Below are 21,645 nucleotides of genomic sequence, written 5' to 3' on the forward strand. Positions count from 1 at the left end.
TTTTCCACAAAAATGATCTTTTTGCCCCAATTTTTTTAGTTTCACAAGGGTAAGAGGAGATAATGGAACCTAAAAACTGTTGTGCAATTTCTCCTGAGTACGCCCATACCCCATATGTAGGGAAAATACACTGTTTGGGCGCACGTCAGGGTTCAGAAGGGAAGGAGCACTGTGTGACTTTTTGAACGCAAAATTGCCTGGAATCAAGAGCGGACGCCATGTCGCATTTCGGGAGCCCCTGATGTGCCGAAATAATGGAAACTCCCCACAATTGACTCCATTTTGGAAACTAGACCCCTCAAGAATTTTATCAAGGGGTATAGTGTACATTTTGAACCCAAAGGTACGACAGAAATTGATAACATTAGGTCATAATATTGAATGAGTTGTCATTAGTCTTGAGCGCAAGTGCTCGCTGCTTGAGTTTGCATCGGGTGCTCGGATATGCACCATGTATCGCGGGTGCTCGAGTGACATGCTCGAGTCCCCGCCTGCATGTTTCACGGTTGTTAGACACCAAAAAAAAAACATGCGGAGATCGCTCGTGCATGGCAGGCAATCCCAGCAACGTTTTTTTTTGGCCGCTTAGCATATAGGGCAGAGACTCGAGCACCCACGATACTCAGTGCATACCCAAGCACCCAATGCAAACTCAAGTAGCGAGCACTTGCTCTCAACACTGGTCGCCATATTGTCATCATTTATTTTTTTTTCTTTACTTTTGAAAAAACCCTAACCCTAGAGTTTATTATTTTACACCGTTCCTCGTGTGGTATAAGTGATTAGACGACTTTATTCTTCGGGTCGGTGCGATTACAGCAATACCAGATTTATATTGGGTTTTTATGATTGACAGCTGTCACACACTAAAAGACGCTTTTTTTTGCAAAGACTAGTATTTGCATCACCATATTTTGAGAGCTAGAATTTTTCCATATTTTGGCCGACAGAGTCATGTGACGGCTTGTTTTTTGGGGGACAAGTTGACGTTTTTATTGGTACCATTTTCGGGCACGTGACCTTTTTTGATCGCTTTCTCTTCAGATTTTTGGGAGGCAGAATAAACAAAAACCAACAATTCAGGAATTGTTTTTTTTTTTTTTTATGCTGTTCCGCGTGTGGTAAAATTGATAATGCAGCGTTATTCTTCGGGTCAGTGCATTTACAGCGGTACCGCATTTATATATTTTTTTTATGTTTTGGCGCTTTTGCACAATAAAAAAGATTTTCTAGAGAAAATATTTTTTTTTATATCTCTTTATTCTGAGAGCTATAACTTTTTTTTTTTTCCGGATGATGGAGCTGTATGGCGGCTTGTTTTTTGCAGGACAAGATGACGTTTTCAGCGGTACCATTTTTATTTACATTCGTTTTTTGATCGCATGTTATTCCATTTTTTGTTTGGCGGTATGATGATAAAGCATTGTTTTTTGCTTCTTTTTTTTAAATTTTTTTACAGTGTTCACTAAATGGGTTAACTGGTGGGACAGTTTTATAGGTCAGGTCATTCCAGATGTGGCGATACCAAATATGTGTACTTTTATTGGTTTATTTATTTTTTCATAATAAATAAATATTATGGGTTCAATATATTTTTATTTTTTGGGGATTATTTTTTTTCATTTTTTTTTATTTTTATATTTTTACTTTTTTTTTTTTCATTTTTACACATTGACCCACTATGGGACTTTCACTTTTTGCAGCCTGATCTGCTGCATGGCATAGAGAGCAGCAGCTCCCTATGTCATGCAGCCTCTCAGCGCTGCACACAGGGGAGACATTACTTTGGTCGCGCACTGCGCATGACCAAAGTAACGTCCTGCCTCCTGGTGACCCGGATGTTGTCATGGCGACATCGGGTCGTCATGGCAACATCCGAAAGCCGTCGCAGACATCGCTGGACACCGGCAGGAGAGGTGAGTATAACGATCACCTCCTCCCTTGCCACCGCAATGCTGCGATCGACTTCGATCGCAGCATTGTGGGGGTTAATGTGCCGGGAGCGGTGCGGGACTGCTCCCTGCACATAGTAACGGGTATCAGCTGACACCCGGCGGCGATTGCCCCGCACTGCTTGTGTGCGGGCACGATCGCAGCGCGCGTAATAGTACGTAGCTGGCCCATAAGTCCCAGGGCACAGCTACGTACTATTACTGACCTGGTCGGAAAGGGGTTAAGATGGAATCCGTAAAATCAACAATAAAGTTGCTTTTTTCAGGCTGTTACATGGTAGTGTTAGATTTAAAAGATGCTTATTACCATGTACCTATACATAAGGATTACCAGAAATACCTTAGGGTAGCTTAGATCATGGATGGAGAAATTAAACATTTCCAGTTTCGGGCCCTGCTGTTCGGTCTGGCCATAGCTCCCCGGGTATTTACTAAGGTTATAGCAGAAGTCATGGCTCATGTCAGGGAACATGATATTTTAATTATCCCTTACCTGGATGATTTCTTTATAGTTGGAGACTCGGCCTCCCAATGTGATAAACACCTGAAATTAGTAACCTCCATCTTAGAGAATCTGGGCTGGATCCTGAATCTGGAAAAATCTAGGGTAGTGCCTTCAAAAATTCAGCAGTTTTTGGGTATTATGCTGGATTCAGATCTTCAAGTGTGTTACCTCCCGGAAGCCAAAAAACAAAAGGTTAAGATTCTGGTAGGAAAAGCATTATCAAACCTGTTCATGTCCCTTAGAGCAGCAATGTCCTTGTTGGGTACCCTGTCATCTTGCCTTCCCGGGGTTCTGTTGGCACAATACCACTCCAGGGTTCTACAGTGGGACGTTCTACATAATGAAGTTTTGTTAAATGGGCACTTAGAAGGACGAATATTCTTGTCACCCCGGTCAGTTGAGTTCTTTACAGTGGTAGGTTCGCCTCATTCACCCATCTCGAGGGTTTCCCTGGGTATTTAGAGTCACTAAGATAATTACCACGGATGTAAGCTCCCGTGGGTGGGGAGGTCCATCTGGGGGATATGGTAGCCCAGGGGTACTGGTCAGATACTGAAAAGGATCTTTACTCCAACACTAAAGAACTGTTAGCAGTGGACATAGCAATTTAATCATTTTTTGTCTTTTCTTCAAGCTAAAAACGTTAAGATCCTTTCAGATAATAGGATTGCGGCAGCTTACGTGAATCACCAAGGGGGTACACGTTCAAGATCGCTGATGAGAGTGACGGATCATCTTTTTCAGATTTCGGAATGTCATCTCCTTTCCTTAACGGCCCTCCACATCAAAGGAAAATAAAACATAAAAGTAGACTAATTAAGCCGCTATTCTCTGAGGCAGGGAGAATGGGAACTAAAACAGGACATTTTCTCCTAAATAGTCCAAAGATGGGGGCCTCCGGTGATAGATCTCTTTGCCACGAGTCTAAACCGAAAGAGAGAGCTCTATTGTTCCCTAAATCCCAGAGAAAACCCCCTGGCAGTGGACGCCCTCCAAGTAACTTGGGATTTCAGCCTGGCCTATGCCTTTACCCCATTGAATCTTCTTCCCATGGTCCTAAGAAAGATCAGAGCAGACAAGGTGAGGGTTCTTCTGGTCGCACCCTTTTTGGCCCAGGAGGCCCTGGTTCTCATGCCTGAGGAACATGTCCATCTCCGAGCCTTGGGTCCTGCCCGAGATTCTGGATCTCCTCGTCCAGGGTCCAATAGTCCATCCTCAAGCTCCTGGCCTCCACTTGACGGTGTGGAACTTGAGAGGTCACTGTTAGAACGCAAAGGATTCTCTCGGGACCTAGTAGCTACACTAATGCGTAACACCATGACACAGTAAAACAGTCGTATAATGCGTAGTAGAAAACCTATCACTACTAGAATTTATGCTAGAACTTGGAAGAAATTTTTATCTTTTTTCCCGTTCTACAGTTGGTGAGGGGGCGCCAATCAAAGCCGTGTTTAGATCCAGGCCTGTTATCAAAACCAATTTAGTACCCTGGGATCTAAATTTGGCTCTAAAAGCACTAACTAGTTCACCCTTTGAACCAATAGATTCAGCATCCCTTAAGTCCATCTCCCTTAAAACAGCTCTTCTAATAGCTCTAACATCAGCTGGGAGGATCAGTGATATCCAGGCTCTGTCTTCAGCTTCACCTTTCACTTAGATCCTGGACGATAGAATAATTCTTAGAACTGACCCAGCATATCTCCCTAAAGTAGCTTCCCGTTTCCATAGACTCCAAGAAATAATCCTACCCTCGTTCTACCCTAATCCGAGTAACCAAAAAGAGGCAGAATTTCATACTTTAGATGTAAGAAGATGTGTGATTAGGTACCTTTAGGTCACCCAGGCTTTCAGGAAACCTAGTTCTTTGTTTATCTCCTGCCAAGGGGTTAGAAAGGGGCTTAAGGTTGCTAAGTCCACCATAGCTAGATGGATCAGGGAAGCTATTACTCTAGCTTATGCTTCCAGCGGTGAGGAAGCATCACAGGGGTTGAAGGCTCACTCTACCCGGGCTGTGGCGACCTCGTGGGCGGAGAACATGGGTGTCTCGATAGAAGACATATGTAAGGTTGCTACCTGGTCTTCTCCGTCTACTTTCTATGGGCACTATAGACTGGATTTGGGTGTTTCATCTGACCTCACATTTGGGAGAAGGTTGCTCCAGGCTGTGGTCCCTCCCAAGACTTCTTCATCTCTGCAATTCTCTCGTGGTGCTGTCATGGTCGACCGATGAAGTCATAAGTTACTTACCGGTAACGGGATTTTTCGGAGGCCATAACAGCACCCTTATATTCCCTCCCTTCACATTGTGGGAGCACTCCTTATTTATTAATTAGAGATTTCACGCTTAGTTGGTGTTTTATAAAAATATTATTTTTTATGGTTGTATGCTATGTCTACTAACCTGGTTGTCCTCTCAATGCTTTGTAATCCAAACTGAGGCGAGAGAGAGGGCCGCCCCTTTTAAGCCTGTAGGTTTCCTGTCCTTGGTGGGCGGATCCCCTCTCTCGTGGTGCTGTCATGGTCGCCAAAAAATCCTGTTACCGGTAAGTAACTTATGACTTTCAGCTGCATTTCGCTGTAACTGTGGACCAAACTGGCCATGTAAAGGTATTTATGGACTTGTCTTTGAAAGTGCTTATAGTTTGGAGGAGTGGGGTGAAAACCTGATGACAGATCCCCCATTAAAGTGCATGGACACCTTCAGGGACGTGCTTTTTTTTTATTTAAATGCATGTACTTTGGGTTACAAATACTTTTTGCTGGATTTAATTGCACATGTTTCACTGTTTTCCTTCTGTAGCCTCTTTGTGCTTTCCTGTATATTGGTGGGTGCAGAATGAGTTATCTAATCAGTCAGCTCATCCTGACAGAGACTGTAACTCTTGTGAGCGCCTCTGTGTTGAGTTATCACCACAGATGACATCAAAGATGAAGAGCTTAAAAAATAAAAGATAAAATAATTCCAAACTCCCAATCAGGAAGACTGACACATTCTCAGTTATAGAAGTTTCAGCATAACGTTTATTCGGTAATCCCTCCTAATTACCGTATTTTTCGGTCTAAAAGACGCACCGGACCATAAGACGCACCTAGGTTTTAGAGGGAAATAGAAAAAAAATTGAAGTAAAAAATGTAGTCATGATGCACTGTTATGGGGGAAGGATCTGCTGCTGACGCTGTTATAGGGGTAATGTCCCCATACTGGTATGTATGCCCCCCCATCCTGATATATATATGATCCCCATCCTGGTATATATGTGCTGCCCATCTTAGTATATATGGTCCCCCGAATCCCATCCTGGTACACATGGCCTGCATCCCAACCCCATTCCGGTATACATGGCCTCCATCCCATCCCCATTCCGATATACATGGCCTCCATCCCATCCCCATTCCGGTATACATGGCCTCCATCCCATCCCCATTCCGATATACATGGCCTCCATCCCATCCCCATTCCGGTATACATGGCCTCCATCCCATCCCCATTCCGGTATACATGGCCTGCATCCCAACCCCATTCCGGTATACATGGCCTGCATCCCAACCCCATTCCGGTATACATGGCCTCCATCCCATCCCCATTCCGGTATACATGGCCTCCATCCCATCCCCATTCCGGTATACATGGCCTCCATCCCATCCCCATTCCGGTATACATGGCCTCCATCCCATCCCCATTCCGGTATACATGGCCTCCATCCCATCCCCATTCCGATATACATGGCCTCCATCCCATCCCCATTCCGGTATACATGGCCTCCATCCCATCCCCATTCTGGTATACATGTCCTCCATTCCCATCCCCATACTGTTATACATGGCCCCCATACCCATCCAGGTATACAGAGCCCCCATCCTGGTATATATGAACCCTATCACGCCGCACACATTAAAAAAATAATTCTCCCCTTCCTTCCCTCACAGCGCTGCGTCCTGTTCTGATGCCAGCAGGTGATCTCAACGTGTAAGCAGTGCATGACAACACTGCCGTGCGCCCCCACACGCTGAGGTCAGCTGGCGGAATATTCACTGTTCCCCACTCCCGGCACTATGGGACTGGAGAGCAATGAATATTCATTCTCTTTATTAGCGGGCACACTGTTAGCCGCAGCCGCTGGCTCCTGCAGCTGCTGGGCAATCACGTGAATATGAATGAATATTCACTGCTCTCCAGTCCCATAGTCCCACCCACCTCTAGGCGCTGGCTTCAATGCAGAGGTGGGCCGGACTATGGGTGTTGGGAGCATTGAATATTCATGTTCTTTAATAGCGGGCATAGGGTTAACTGCAGCCGCCGGCTCCTGCCTCCTGTGACCCGCTTTTCCCCCGCTGCCACTCCCCCCTTCCAATCCACAGCCGGACTGTATAGATAACTTTTATAAAAGTGAGGAAGATGTTTAGAGCCAATTTCCACATGATGGTTGGAAGTCTTGATGACATCCCATGTCTGGCCACACATCTTCAGGCTATAAATAGACCTCATTCAGGAGTAATGTATCTGCGATCCTTTGGTATTGCTCAGGGTCAACTAATAGTAGACAAGTCATGCGACCTTGTAGGAACTGAACCATCTGGGCCCAGTATCCCTTAATCTCTGTGCAGTCCCACAGGAGGGGACAAAACATTGCCAGGTGCCTGTGACATTTGGGGCACTCATCTGGGAATTCAGGTGGTGTCCTGTTCATTCTGGATGTGGTGTAATACGTACGGTGAAGAATATATAATTGTGCGAGAATGTTGAGGGGCTTTCAAGGCCAGCTCCCAGTGCTCAATGCTTATCTGTCCAAATCTGTCTCCCACTTGCTTCTCGGCAGGTCTTATAGTGGTTTCACACTCCCTGTAAGCAAAGGTCATGTAAATGGATATAAGCACAGATCCAGGTCGATACAGTAGTACCCTGGGACAAGGGAAAGTCTCGCCGGATGGAGGGTTGACCTAGAAACAAGGTCTGAAGAGCATGTCATAGTTGTAGATGGCACAGAAGTGGATTTTTTTAAAGCAGAAACCCAATCCTGTAAAATCTGCGCAAATAATGAATATGTGGAGGAATTTAAAATTGTGCTGATTTTTGCATTCGCTGCAGAATGTTGACAAATCTTGACTGACTCCTAAATGTGAACATGGCTTAATAATATATTAATACATAATATACATAACTTATACATATGTTTACAGGTAGACCTAGTATCTTAATGACTTCTTTTTTGTTTATTCCAGATGACACTGAAACCATAAATCTATCTGTAGGGTCTTACAACTTGAATTCACCGATGGACTCTATGAATGATCACAGTAATTCTATTAATATACCGTCTGCAAACCGTTCTTTATATTCATCTAAAGTGATCCGTTATTTGGAGAATGTTCCTGAGGCACCACATTTGTGTGAAGAAGCAAAAGTCATTAACTCTACTCTTAATAGGAACATGGACCATCCAGAGGATTCATCTGTTCACGATAGTCAGACTCTCCCCAATGCTGACACTTCTACCCATGCAGATTATACACCACAAGATTCACCACCTCATATTAAGGAGCAATCCCAATCATGCACTGAAGAAAATCTCTTCATCGTGAAAACTCCCTCTGATCTTACTTATACACTTACACAAATTAAGGAAGAATCTGTGTCATGTGATGAAGATAATAATGAAGCGACAGATGCTGACCTCACGCCAGCAGATCATCCACAAAAAGATCGATCAACTAATATAAGGAAGAAACCAGCTTCTCGTGTACAAAATATAAGTGCATTATCCTCTAATGTCGATATTGTACGTCATATATCCTCTACTGGGGAGTACGTCACATATTACCGTAAAAATAAGCCGGCAGAGAAACTCTTCTTTTGTTCAGAATGTGGCAAAAGCTTCAATCGGAATTCCCACCTCATAAGCCATCAAAGAAGTCACACAGGAGAAAAGCCATACTCTTGTCCTGAATGTGGTAAACGCTTTATGAGGAGCTCACATTTGGTCAGACACAAGAGGATTCACACTGGGGAAAAACCACATTCATGTTCAGAGTGTGGGAAACGTTTCATCACAACTTCAGATCTTGTGATACATCGGAGAACCCATACCGGAGAAAGACCATATCATTGCTCAGAATGTGGGAAGAGCTTTATCTGTAATTCTGTTCTCATCAAACATCTGAGAACTCACACGGGAGAGAAGCGACATTGCTGTCCTGATTGTGGCAAGTATTTTACCACTAATGCATATCTCGTCGTCCACCAGAGAATCCATACAGGAGAGAAACCCTATTTATGTACTGAATGTGGAAAGACTTTTACTTGTAACTCTGTTCTTACCAAACATCAAAAGATTCACTCAGAAAGGAACAGCGAATCCGGTCTTGTGAGAAATAATAGACGTCGGGCAAAGCGGCAACCTTATTCTTGCAGTCAATGTGGGGACATTTTTGCAAATAACACCCATTTTTTAAGCCACCAGGAATGTCACTTAAGAGAAGCACATACTAAATTACAATGTGATGAACATCCGATCAATCTTGAAGAAGAAAAACATATTTGTTGGGACTGTGGTAAAAGTTTTTCCAATAAAAAATACCTTGTTCTGCATCAGAGAAATCATACCGGAGAGAAGCCATATTACTGTTCGGAGTGTGGGGAGTGTTTTACTGAAAGTGGACATCTTGCAAGTCATCTAGCAAGTCACCGTAGATAATGTTAGCCTTCCCCTATACTTTACACTATGGTTTAATGTTTTTGTACTGATACAGTTATGTTTCTCTATATATTTTTACTGTTTTATAAACTTTATAACTAGAAGAACGTATTATTTTAATGGAAAATGTTTTTTAATCTGTGTATAATTGCTGTTTTATTGCTGAGTATCTGACTGCTGGCACCACCAACTATGACCAGCACAGTGGTTGTCTCTCTCTAGTTGCCTTGTACTGAGCTGGCTTTAATATCAGATCATTTCATTGAACCACTTGACGACTTTTTCCACTTTTTCTCACATATAAAAGACATTTTAAATAATAATGTTTATTGTCTGCCCTACTTCCCAGGAACAAATCCATTCATGATGATTATCTGCAGTGAAGTGTTCCTGCAGACAGAGTTTGGTGATATCACAAAAGAGATTAGTCGTAGATAGTTCATGTTGGGACAGTTTTTCAAAACTGAACATTAGTATACCAAAGTGTGGAAAAATTATGGCAGCAACATGGTCTTTGTTCATCCACAGTGCGGACGATCACATGGAGTTGCACAAGGACCAGTGAAGACAATATTGGCCTGAGAATTCAAATATTCTTGTGAACTTGGCCTTTAAGGGAATTTTGTGAGCAGGATTTTGCTTTGTACTCTGAGAGCAGCAAGGTGTAGGGACAGAAACCCTGATTCCACTGGTGTCACTTACTAGGCTGTTTTTTTGCTGTTTCAAGACAAACGCATCTCTCGTTTCCAGGCTCTGCTCCCTTCACATTTGTCCGCTGCCCTCTGTTGTGCTTCACGTCAGGCTTTGCAGTTTGCCCAGCGTGTGACATCTCCCTAGTAGTGATGGGCGAGCACTAAATTGCTCAGGTGCTTGTTGCTCGGGTCGAGCACATTGGAATACTCGGGTGCTTGACCCGAGCAAGGACCCCAATGTAAGTCTATGGGAAACTCGAGCATTTTTCAGGCGGCTCCCCCCCCGGCGGTCTGCAGAGGGCCTAAAAATTGCCCAAATCGATGGGAACAGTGCTCAAATGGCATGGGAACCGCATGGGGAAGACCCCTGGAAGCATGTCTGACTCCCAGGTCACTGCTGTCAACAATGTTGTCAGAGGTATTACGCTACTTTTACGGACTCACAACAAAACATACGAAAACGAAACCAAAATGGATTTTCATGTTAAGGAACATCCTTTCCAGGGTAATGACTTGTATATAAGGCAAAATAAATAACCAAAAACAAAAATATTCCTTCACACCATAGGCTATGTTCACATGTAGCGTTTTTGATGCATTTTTGCACTTTTGTATTGCTTTCAACCGTGACAAATGCATTCACTGGGAAATGTCATTTTAACATTTTACAACTTTATCTGGTCATGTGCTGTGTGAGACATGATCAGACACATCCTGTTTCATTTAAGAAGGAGGGACTCTGAAAGTCACAAAACCTATTTTTATCGGGCCATCAGGCGGAATTTACTATTCTTAAAGGGCCAGCAGTCCGCCCTCACTATTCTTAGAGAGCCATCAGCCGGCCATGCTTTGTTGTTCCCATTACTAAAGAGTGGGTCTCCTATACTGTTATTGCTTATGCAGTGAGTAGCACGGCTGCCCAAAATTTGAACATACCCCTTTGAAAATTTGGACACACCCCAATACCCCATTGTTTTCAGGAGGCCCTCCTCTAAGTCTCTTCAATGTTCCCATTATTAGGAAGTGGGTCTCCCATACTGTTTGCCTATGCAGTGAATACAAGGGTTGCCAAAAATTGGGAGGCACTCCAATGCCTCTTGGAGGAGACGTAGAGGGCCTCATAAAAAAATGTTCCCATTATTAAGAAGTGGGTCTGCCATAGTGTTGGCCTATGCAGTGAATGCAAGGGCTGCCAAAAATTGGGAGGCACTCCAATGCCCCGTGGAAGAGACGTGGAGGAGGGCCTCATAAAAAAATGTTCCCATTAGAAAGGAGCGGGTCTCCTATACTTGTAATGCCCATGCACTAAGTGTATGGGCTGACAAACATTTACCCCTGGGGGGTATACATGAACATACTGTGTCAATTTTTTTTACAGGCATCATAAACACCCTTTAAAAAAATTATGTGGGTGTTGCATCACGGACCACGGTCACCCTGGTGATAAGGTGGTGGAGGATGAGGAGAAGGAGGAAGACGAGAGCAAATATCCAAAATTAGGAAGCGTATACCCATGTGTGGGTGTGAAAAGTTGCATGGGAATACACCTCCCAAAAAAAGACACTGGATTTGAGTTTGTTACGCTATCATTCGGTGGTGTTGAGAAGTCTGGCCCAATCCAGCCTTTGTTCATTTTTATGAGATGGCACAAGACATGGAAAAGTGGGGTGGATAATAAATTTAACCCAAATTGGCAACACCTCAAGGTAGGACTTATAAATCCACATAATAGGGACAACCGAAGCAAAATAGAACTGAAAAACAAAGCGAGCAAAAAACTTTGAAGAAACGTCCCAAGTCATGAAAATGCAAAATCTTTATTGAAAAATATTAATTAAATGTGAACAATGAGGATCACTCAGAAGCACACAATATAAAAACGATGGAAGAGCATGACAACGAAGGAGCGATATCCATTCATCATTTAGAGAAAATATGCACTGCCCGATATGAATAAATTACCTATGAGCACAATAGAGCACCATAATGTAAATCTTAAAAGGGTAACTCATAAGGAGGTTAATGGAAAACCCACATAGTTCTGAAAGCTCTATCCAGTGTGGAAATTAGTATAGAGGCATGTGCCCAGAGCAACAAGTTAATGTAGACATGACACCTCGACTATGAGCAGAGACACTCACTCTAGATAATGAGGTCTCCAAACGACAGCTCATACAGTAAGTGATGTATCCGAATCATGTACTTACACCCACAGTGGCCGGATAGCAGCTCCTCGCTCGTGCTCTGCCCGACGTGCGTTTCGGCACAGCTGCCTTCGTCAGGGGGTGTCGTTTGGAGACCTCATTATCTAGAGTGAGTGTCTCTGCTCATAGTCGAGGTGTCATGTCTACATTAACTTGTTGCTCTGGGCACATGCCTCTATACTAATTTCCACACTGGATAGAGCTTTCAGAACTATGTGGGTTTTCCATTAACCTCCTTATGAGTTACCCTTTTAAGATTTGCATTATGGTGCTCTGTTGTGCTCATAGGTAATTTATTCATATCGGGCAGTGCATATTTTCTCTAAATGATGAATGGATATCGCTCCTTCGTTGTCATGCTCTTCCATCGTTTTTATATTGTGTGCTTCTGAGTGATCCTCATTGTTCACATTTAATTAATATTTTTCAATAAAGATTTTGTATTTTCATGATTTGGGACGTTTCTTCGAAGTTTTTTGACTGTCACCCAAAATTTTGAGAACGCGAGGGTCATGGGAAAGGCAGCATAATATAAACTCAGCCATGCGTGCCAGACTGCTAACAGGCAAGACTTCAGTATCCTCACCAAGTGGACGACTGACCATGCTCTCCTCCTCCTTTCTGTCCTCAGGCCATCCACGGTGAACAGACTGTATGACAGTTGTGCAGGTAGTACCGTCTATAGCGCATGAAACTAGCTCCTGTTCTTCCTCATTGTCACCCAATTCATGTTGGGATGAGATGAGGCTGGGCTGTGTGTAATCACCCTATATGGTTCCTTGCTCCATCTCGTCGTGCTCCGCCTGCAATGCATCCTCTTGATTGTGAGCAGAGAGCATTTCAGAAGACAGAGAAGAGGGATGGTGACGCTAATTATGGCGTCATCGCCGCTCACCATCTTGGTGGAGTCCTCAAAGTTTTGGAGGATGGTACATATGTCTGACATCCATGTCCACTCGTGAGGTCTTATGTGTGAAGTCTGAACTGAAGACCGACGGCCTTGTTGATGCTGGTACTCAACAGCTGCCCTCTTCTGCTCACAAATCCTTCCCAACATCTGCAGTGTAGAGTTCCAACGCGTGGGGACATCACATACCAGTCTGTGAGCCAGAAGCTGCAAACGCTGCTGAAACATGGCAAGGGCGGCGGAAGCTGTAGGTGACTTTCTAAAAAGGGCACACAGGCGGCGCACTTTAACAAGCAGATCCGGCAGCTCCGGGTAGGAGTTGAGAAATGGCTGAACCACGAGGTTAAGCACATGGGCCAGGCATGGTACATGTGTGAGCTCGCCTCAGAGCCGCCACCAGGTTCACACACGACCATGCCTGGCTGTAAGTTTAGCGGTGTGAGCCACAGATCTGCCTGCTCTTTCAGAGCTGTCCACAACTCTTCAGTATTGTGCAGTTTGTTACCTAAGCATATTAGCTTCAGCATAGCCTGTTGCCACTTGGCCAAGGCAGTGCTGCAGTGCTTCCAGCTTGTGACCGATGTGGTCATTTCGAAGATGGAGGCTGAAGAGGAGGAAGAGGATGAGGTGCAGGAGCTGTAGACTGTGGGGGCATCCCTGATTGACCTAGGGCCCGCAATCCTTGGCGTTGGGAGGATGTGTTCAGTCCCAAGGTCCAACTGGGTCCCGGCTTCCACTATGTTAACCCAGTGTGCCGTCAGCGAGATGTACTGTCCCTGCCCACAAGCACGTGTCCGTGGTTAGGTGGACTTTACCGGTAACTGCGTTGTTGAGGGCCGGCTAATGTTTTGGGATACGTGCTTGTGTAATGCGGGGATGGCACACGGGGAGAAATAGTAGCAGCTGAGGACTGAGTACCAAGGGACAGCCAGTGCCATTAGGTTGTGGAATGCTTCCATCTCCACGAGCCTAAAAGGCAACAGTTCAAGCGCAAGCAGTCACGAAATGTGGGAATTTAGTAGTGTGGCCTGTGGAGTGTTGGCTGCGTATTTGCGCTTGCGTTCCAAAGACTGGGGTATGGACAACTGAACGCTGCGCTGGGACAATGACGAGGACGTGCTTCCTGATGCGGCTACTTGAGAGAGTGCAACGACAGGTGCAGGGCAGGAGGCATCTTCGCATGCACCATGGACAGGGGATTGGCTTGCATGCACAACAGTGGAAGAAGCAGTGGTGCCACCCGCAGACATTGTTCTGGACCCTGGGGTTCGGCCCACAAAGTCGGGTGCTTTGCTGCCATGTGCCTGATCATGCTGGTGATGGTCAGGCTGGTAGTTTTGCCACCCCTACTGATGCTGGCCTGGCAGGTGGTGCAAATGGCCTTTTTGTGGTTATCGGCAGAGTCTTTAAAAAACAACCAGACTCGGGAAGATCTAACAGTTGTACTGGCAACTTCCTTCGTGTTGATGTTATGGGGAACGGTTGCCTGCCTTCTGTCTGCGGCCACCACACTGCTTCTTCCTGCCTTTTAGGGGGATGGAGGCAGAGCACCTCGTGTGCTGCTGTCCTCGCTCTGCATGTCCTCCTGCCATTTTGAGACAGTTACTATATCATCGACCACCTCGTCTTCCACTTCCGCACCCTGGTCCTCCTCCTGACTTTCTCGCAATTGTGTCTCATCATCGTCCACCTCTTGTGACATTTTCCCACCGTCGCATTCGTGTGGCCGTGGCTGCTCAAATATTTGGGCATCACTACATGCGATCTCCTCTTTCCCCGCTTCAAGTGGACCGGGCGAGAGGCCCAAATCTATAAATGGAACAGTGAACAGCTCTTCAGAGTGTCCAAGTGTGGGATCAGTTGTCTCCGGGCACTCGGCATGGTGGGAGGAAGGAGGATTTGACCGTGTGGAAGACAGGGTGGTGGTGGCAAAGTGACTGGAAGCATTATCCGCTATCCAACCAACAACCTTTTGACACTGCTCTGGGTTCAATAGTGGTGTGCTGCGGTCCCCTAGGAATTGGGACAAGAAGGTCGGGCGAGAAGATGTGGGTTTTTGTTGTGGCACAATTTCAGCTTGCCCACGGCCTTGGCCTCTGCATGCACAATCACCATCATGTCCAGTTCCCCGTCCCTTGCCACATGCCTTGCCCATTTTAAATGGAGGACAATATCTAGCTAACTTATATGTGATCCTTGTGACGGAGAAACCACAGTTTTAAATATTTGGCCTATAGTTAACTATTTTAAACAGCAAACTGGTTTCAAAAACTTCGCTGACACACTGAAACAATTTTTTAATGGAGGCCAGAAATGTCAGTATTTTCTGAAAACGTATATGTGATCCGTGTGACAGAGAAAACACAGTTTTAAATAGCTGGATTTTTAGTGCTGTAATATGGAAAGGACCTGGCTGTATTCTGCAGTGCCAACAAACAAATGGCGCAGAAAAACAACACCGTTTTTGGATTGCTTTTTAAGCAAATAATGAGGATTAAGATCCAAAAAAAATTATTCCTGGCCCCTGAGACCTTGGCCTTTGTCTAGAAATGTCTAACAGCAGCAGCAGCAGACAGAACTGGAATGGAGCCTCTTGTGCTATGTGCACTGCAGTCTGCTATATACACTGCCTGCCTGCCTATATACACAGCTTGCCTGATATATCTCTGCATATGGATTAGTCCTCAGAAGGACTGTTTGTTGAGATGGATATGTGTAATATACTTCTGTATTACCTAATAAACAAGCAAATCTCTCCCTAGCTCAGCAGTACCTCTCCCTACACTGCCTGATTGCAGAGTAGACTGACGAGCACAGTAGCGCCAGGTCTTATATAGACCTGATGACGCTGTGGGGCCAGCCAATCACTGTAATGCCACAACCAACATGGCTGCGGCATTACAGTGAGTGGCAGGCAATCCCTGCATGTTCATTGGCTCTGTAAAGCGCGCCAAACATGCAGGGAGGGGACCTGAGCATCCGTACTGAGATGCTCGGATGAGCACCGAGTACTTGCGAGTATGCTCGTTCATCACTACTCCCTAGGCCTTTTAAGGCCCATTAGGACACACATCTGTGTCTTCAGATTGTTATTCAAGACTTTATAGTTTGTTAATCTTCTCATTTGCACACTGTTACTTGCTTCTATCACTGCTGACTTTGCTGCATCCATCCTGCTGTTCCCAAGATTCCTGAGAGTATCTCCTCCTCCCTCCCCACGTATCATCCTGCCAGCTGCACCGATGCTCAGGGCCAGTGTACTCACCCGGAACTGGGGCTTAGTGGGTCCTCTTCACCCGATGAGCCTAGTGTTTTATCAGCAGGAGATTATCACTAGAGGACTAGGTGTCTCATACCCCTTAGTCCAAACATACCCAACCACTGATTAGCAGCTTTCTGACAATATTCAGTGTACACAGAAAGCTGTAAATCTGTGGTGTAGGTGGGTTTATACAGAGCTCTGCATTCCTGAGCTCTGTTAGAGCAGCGGAGAAAACAGTGATTCTAGCACAACTGCTGCACCCAGTAAACAAAGATGCATCACTGGAATCAGGGTCTCTGTCCCTGCATCATGCTGCTTTCAGATTACACAGCAAAAGTGGTTGACAGATTCCCATTAAACTTCACCTTCAGAGAAAGAGTTGCAATTATTTTGCAGTATGATGGAAAAAAAAATGCAATTTTCTTCGGGCGTTATTCCAGTTAATCCATCTCCCTTATATCAACTCGTCTATCCAAAGTAAGAGATCTCTTTATGATTACATAGAATTTCACATTTGCATGGTGCTACCTCCACTCATCCAGTTATAGCTGTGGGATAGATTTTGACAGATTAACAGAAGGCAAACAGGGCTATTGGAGATCTCCCTCAATTTTCACAGTTTAAACTGAAAACTGCCTGCAAAACCCCTACGGAGCGGGAGAGAAAATATAAAGGCTGCTCCTCACTTTTAGTCTGTCCGTATCAGACTCTTCTTAAAGGATTATCCAAAGCATAGATGATAACTTGCAGATCAGTGGGGGTTTGACCTTCGGTGTCCTGACTGATCCCTAGAACAGGGCTCTGCAATTCCCTATTGTAATGGAAGCATGGTGCTCGGTGGTCATTCCCTATGGAACACTATGCTGTACTCCACTATCACTATGGAGCAGTGGCAAATGTGCATCCAATGCTGTATAACAGTGCCCATTTTTTCAGAGGGGGTGAGCCAGATTTTGGTGATGGCGAGGAAGGAAAGCTTGTTAGTGATGAAAAGATCATGGATGTACAGAAGTTTGTTGCAGGCAGAACGAGCGTTCCATAGAGCTGTTAGTGGGATTGCGGAAGTGGGGGCTGGCTGGATGGGTATAAGGTTAGAGAGGTTGCGGAAATGAGTGCTAGATCTAGGCTGAAAGGTAGAAGTGACTGTAGAGATGTGGTGGGGGGCCGAGATTTGGAGAGATATCGCCAGCAGTGAGGAGGAGCAGAGAAAGTGTTAGCAGGTGGGAGCAGGAGAGAGCATGAGGTGTCTGTCTGTGCTTAGAGATGCAGGATTGTATGTTTTGAGGAATAGTTCTGAGGAGGAGGTGAGGTGGATGGGGAGGATGGAGGAAAAGGTGACCAGTTCCTTACTAGGTGTAGGGATTAGGGGGATGAGTAGAAAGTGAAGGATTATAGAAGAGAGAGTGAAAACAGACGGGAACATTGTTTACTGTAACCTTCAGTTCCCTTCAGGTTCAATTCAGGTCTAATTCAGAGCTGTATACTTCTTCAGTACACTTGTATGCTACGCTTGCAGACAACGTCCTGCAGACGTACAGCTCACAAATATATTTATATTATAAGTGCAGGCAGCTGTTAAACAGAGGGGAGTGACCTCTGATCATCTATATCAGATAATTAACACTGGGCCAGATGCAGGATATTTAAGCCAGATTAAACAAGGAGGTCGTAAATCAGGGTGGGGGTAGAACAGTGAGTACGTGAAATGCATACCAGAGACTAATGCCAGCAAAGGAAGGGAGAAATCACACCATACGAAAAGTTGGATTGCATATCAGAGACTATTGCCAGCAAAGGAAGGGGGAAATCGCAGCATAGGAAAAGATGGGAATCTCCAGCCACCATACCGCTCAGGAAGGAGACGGGTTCTATGTCCCAGAGATGAACGTGCTTTGGTCCGATATGTGCATATCAACCCAAAGACAAAAGCAAAAGACCTTGTAAAGATGATGGCGGAAGCTGGTAAGATTGTGTCAATATCCACAGTGAAAGTAGTACTGTATCAACATGGGCTGAAAGGCCACTCTGCCAGGAAGAAGCCATTACTCCAAAAGAAATATAAAAAAGCCAGATTAATGTTTGAAAATGCACACAGGAACAAAGACCTTAATTTTTGGAGATATGTCCTGTGGTCTGATGAAACTAAAATTGAACTTTTTGGGCATAATGACCATCGCTACGTTTGGAGGAAAAAGGGAGAAGCTTGGAAGCCTAAGAACACCATCCCAACTGTGAAACACGGGGGCGGCAGCATGATGTTGTGGGGTTGTTTTTCTGCAGGAGGGACTGGTGCACTTCACAAAATAGATGGCATCATGAGAAAAGAAGATTATGTGGCAATACTGAAGCAACATCTCAAGACATCAGGCAGAAAGTTAAAGCTTGGGCGGAAATGGATCTTCCACATGGACAATGACCCCATACTGCCAAAATGGTAACAAAATAGCTTAAGGATAACAAAGTCAATGTTTTGGAGTGGCCATCACAAAGCCCTGATCTCAGTTCTATTGAAAACTTATGGGCAAAGCTGAAAAGGCCGGAGCGGGCAAGGCGACCTACAAACCTGGATCAGTTACACCAGTTTTGTCAGGAGGAATGGGCCTGAATTTCGACCAACTATTGTGAGAAGCTTATGGAAGGATATCCCAAAATTTTGACCCAAGTCATTCAGTTTAAGAGCAATGGTACCAAATACTAATGAAATGTATGTAAACTTTTGACTTTGCAGGAAGTAATAAAAATGCCTTTAAAACATTCTCTCTCTCTCATTATTGTGGCATTTGGCAAATATTAAATATTATGGTAATCCTAATAGACCTAAAGTTGGAAAGGTGTATTCTGATTTCATGTCAGATATTGAGAAAAACATACAGTATATAAAGAGACACATGCATATAAACTTCTGGTTTCAACTGTATGTGTTTTACAACGCTGCTAAATGCTTGCATAGTGGATTTTCCAGAAACAAATCTGCTGCATATAGACAATGGCCCTGATTCATCAAAGCAATTTCGCCAGAATTCTGGCATAATTTTCGGCCCGAGTAATGTCCATGAAAAAAACAGCGCTCGGACCAAAGTTAATCAATGGGGCAGTGCAGATGAGCGATTTTTTTTTTTTTTTTTTTTTCCTGCCGTAGCTCTTGCACACCATTCAAGTCTATGGATGTGCAAAAATCCGATGCCATAAAGAGCCTCCGTATAGTGTCTGTTTTTTATGGAAACCCTGCAATTCTTTAACATGGGAAACTGTAAATGGTCTTGTAAATGATTAATACCTGCTGCTGTAAAAAAAAAACGGATTTTACACGGATGACAAGGGAGAACAAAATTGTCAGCGTTTTCTTAGCGAAAATCAAAATTATTTTATTTAAACCCACACTTATGTTTCTGTAAATTGAGAAGTGGATGAGAAAGCGGGTGACGGTCGTGATCACAAGGATGCAAATCACACATGAGCAATGCTGTGATTAGTGCAGGATTAGTGATTAGTGTAGGAGTTCACTGTTGGTAACAATAAGTACGTGAATATATATCAGAACACTGAACGTTGCCTCAAGGCTGTGCTCCATACATCACTGTTAGGCCTCTTTCACATGTCTGTGTCTCCAGTACATGTGGTGACCGTTTTCACACGCACTGGAGACACTGACACATGTAGACCCATTCAAATCAATGGATCTGTGCACATGTTAGTGTGTTTCCACGGACCGTGTGTCCATGGCCAAAATGCGCTGACATGTCTGTTTTTTTGCACGCCGCAAAGGCTGCAAAACATCCCACACACATGCACACTGATGACAAACGGATGACATCCCTGTGACCCCGGTGACATGTACTGACGCCAGGGAATCAGCAGTACAGTTTGCGCTATTCCCAAGCGCCAGGTGCTGTAGGCATCTCTCATCATTGTCCTCCTTCTTGAGCTGTGATCAGCGTGAGCAAAGGACAATGTTGAGTGTAATATTCTGCTCTCGCTGTCTGCAACAAGTGTAAAAATAAGAATAAAATAAAAAACACATTATACTCCCCATTACACCTAATTCCCTGAAGCCATTGTCCCCTGTAAACAAAGCAAAAATAAAAAAGAACAATATCCCTCACCTGTCCGAAGATTAAATAATTCAGTGTCCCACACAGTAATCCATCTGTGTGACAATTCTTCATCAGCATAAGCTGTGGCTTGAGGAGACCGCACACGCTGAGGAGCAGAGGAGAATGACTCGCTGCAGCGAGCAGGCTCCTGAACTGCGCTGAGCTCACTGATTGAAGGGGGAACCGCTCAGCGCGGTTCAGGGGAGTTCTCGCTGCAGCGAGTCATTCTCCTCTGCTCCTCAGCGTGTGCGGTCTCCTCAAGTCACCGCACATGCAAGCCGGGGACAATGATGAGCGATTCCTTCAGCACCCGGCACTTGGAAACAGCGCAAACTGTACCGCTGATTCCCAGGCGCCGATACGTGTGATACTGATGCGGCACATGGTTGCCACATGTATGCCACACAGGTATACACGGATATCTCCGGTACTGTTTTTTCCAGTAACAGGCCTCATACATATGGAAAGTCTTCAACCAAAGGACAGTTTAGAGACCTGGTATCTTCAAATGTCCTCTGGAGTAAAACCATTTAAAGACGACCTGTGACCAATCTAAAGTTGTCAGTATTTGCTCTTATTTCATTTCCACTGTTCCCCTGAAGATTGTGTTTTTTTAAATCCGCCATACAGTTCCACTCCACCCATGGTACATTAAATCAGCCATCATCTGCCTGGAAAGATGCAGGCTCAGCGTGCGAACCTGCATCAAAGTGAGGGACACAACATATTACATAAATGTACGTCATATGTCGTGAAGGGGTTAAAATGCCAGTTGTGTTCTTCCTGAAGAGACGACTTTGTCGCTTTTTTGGTCATTTTTCCAGTAGCTTCTATACGGAAGCCGCCTGAAGAATGGTCAGGTCACTTATTTTATCTGCTTTGCGGCTTTCAAAGCCTGAAGTGGTTAAAAGAAACTAAAAACACTTAACACATGCACAAGTTGTTTCGACTGCAGTGGACATGGTTTTTCTTTTTAGGTGCTTTTTCAAGTGAAATCTGCCTGTAAAAATTGTCTTTTGCGTATTCGCTAAATCTGTCAGCCTCCGAAGCGCCCTCATTTGCATATCAAATGTTGATTCTTAATTAAATATTAAGGTACATGTCTAGCATGATTTAAGCAGGGGCTAGGTCCCCTATAGAAGTCTTTAGGCAGCTTAATCGACATTTTGCAGGTGACAGACTCCCTTTAAGCTGCTTTCTTTTTGATACTTTCTGGTATTTGGCTGACAACTTTATTGATATCGTCATGTGAGGATTACATGGGTTTTTGACTCATTTCCACAGCAGAAATGCACTAATACTCATATGTGTTTTTTACCTGTGGAGTTTCTGCATCT

General features: G+C 44.5%; 1 protein-coding gene across 2 annotated transcripts in view; it reads left to right on the forward strand.

Moving 5' to 3' along the window:
• Positions 1–9,402, forward strand: part of LOC141273808 (uncharacterized) — a 32,350-nt gene extending 22,948 nt beyond the window's left edge. For both annotated transcript variants that reach the window (XM_073686180.1, XM_073686179.1), the window contains one exon: positions 7,678–9,402. In XM_073686180.1, coding sequence (XP_073542281.1) covers positions 7,678–9,149 — 1,472 coding nt within the window. In that variant the 3' untranslated portion in view covers positions 9,150–9,402. The remainder of the gene's footprint in view (positions 1–7,677) is intronic.
• Positions 9,403–21,645: the final 12,243 nt, after the last annotated feature.

This window comes from Phyllobates terribilis, unplaced genomic scaffold (assembly GCF_046119375.1).
Source record: "Phyllobates terribilis strain yellow unplaced genomic scaffold, ASM4611937v1 Scaffold_5__5_contigs__length_657084704, whole genome shotgun sequence".
Classification (NCBI taxonomy): domain Eukaryota; kingdom Metazoa; phylum Chordata; class Amphibia; order Anura; family Dendrobatidae; genus Phyllobates; species Phyllobates terribilis.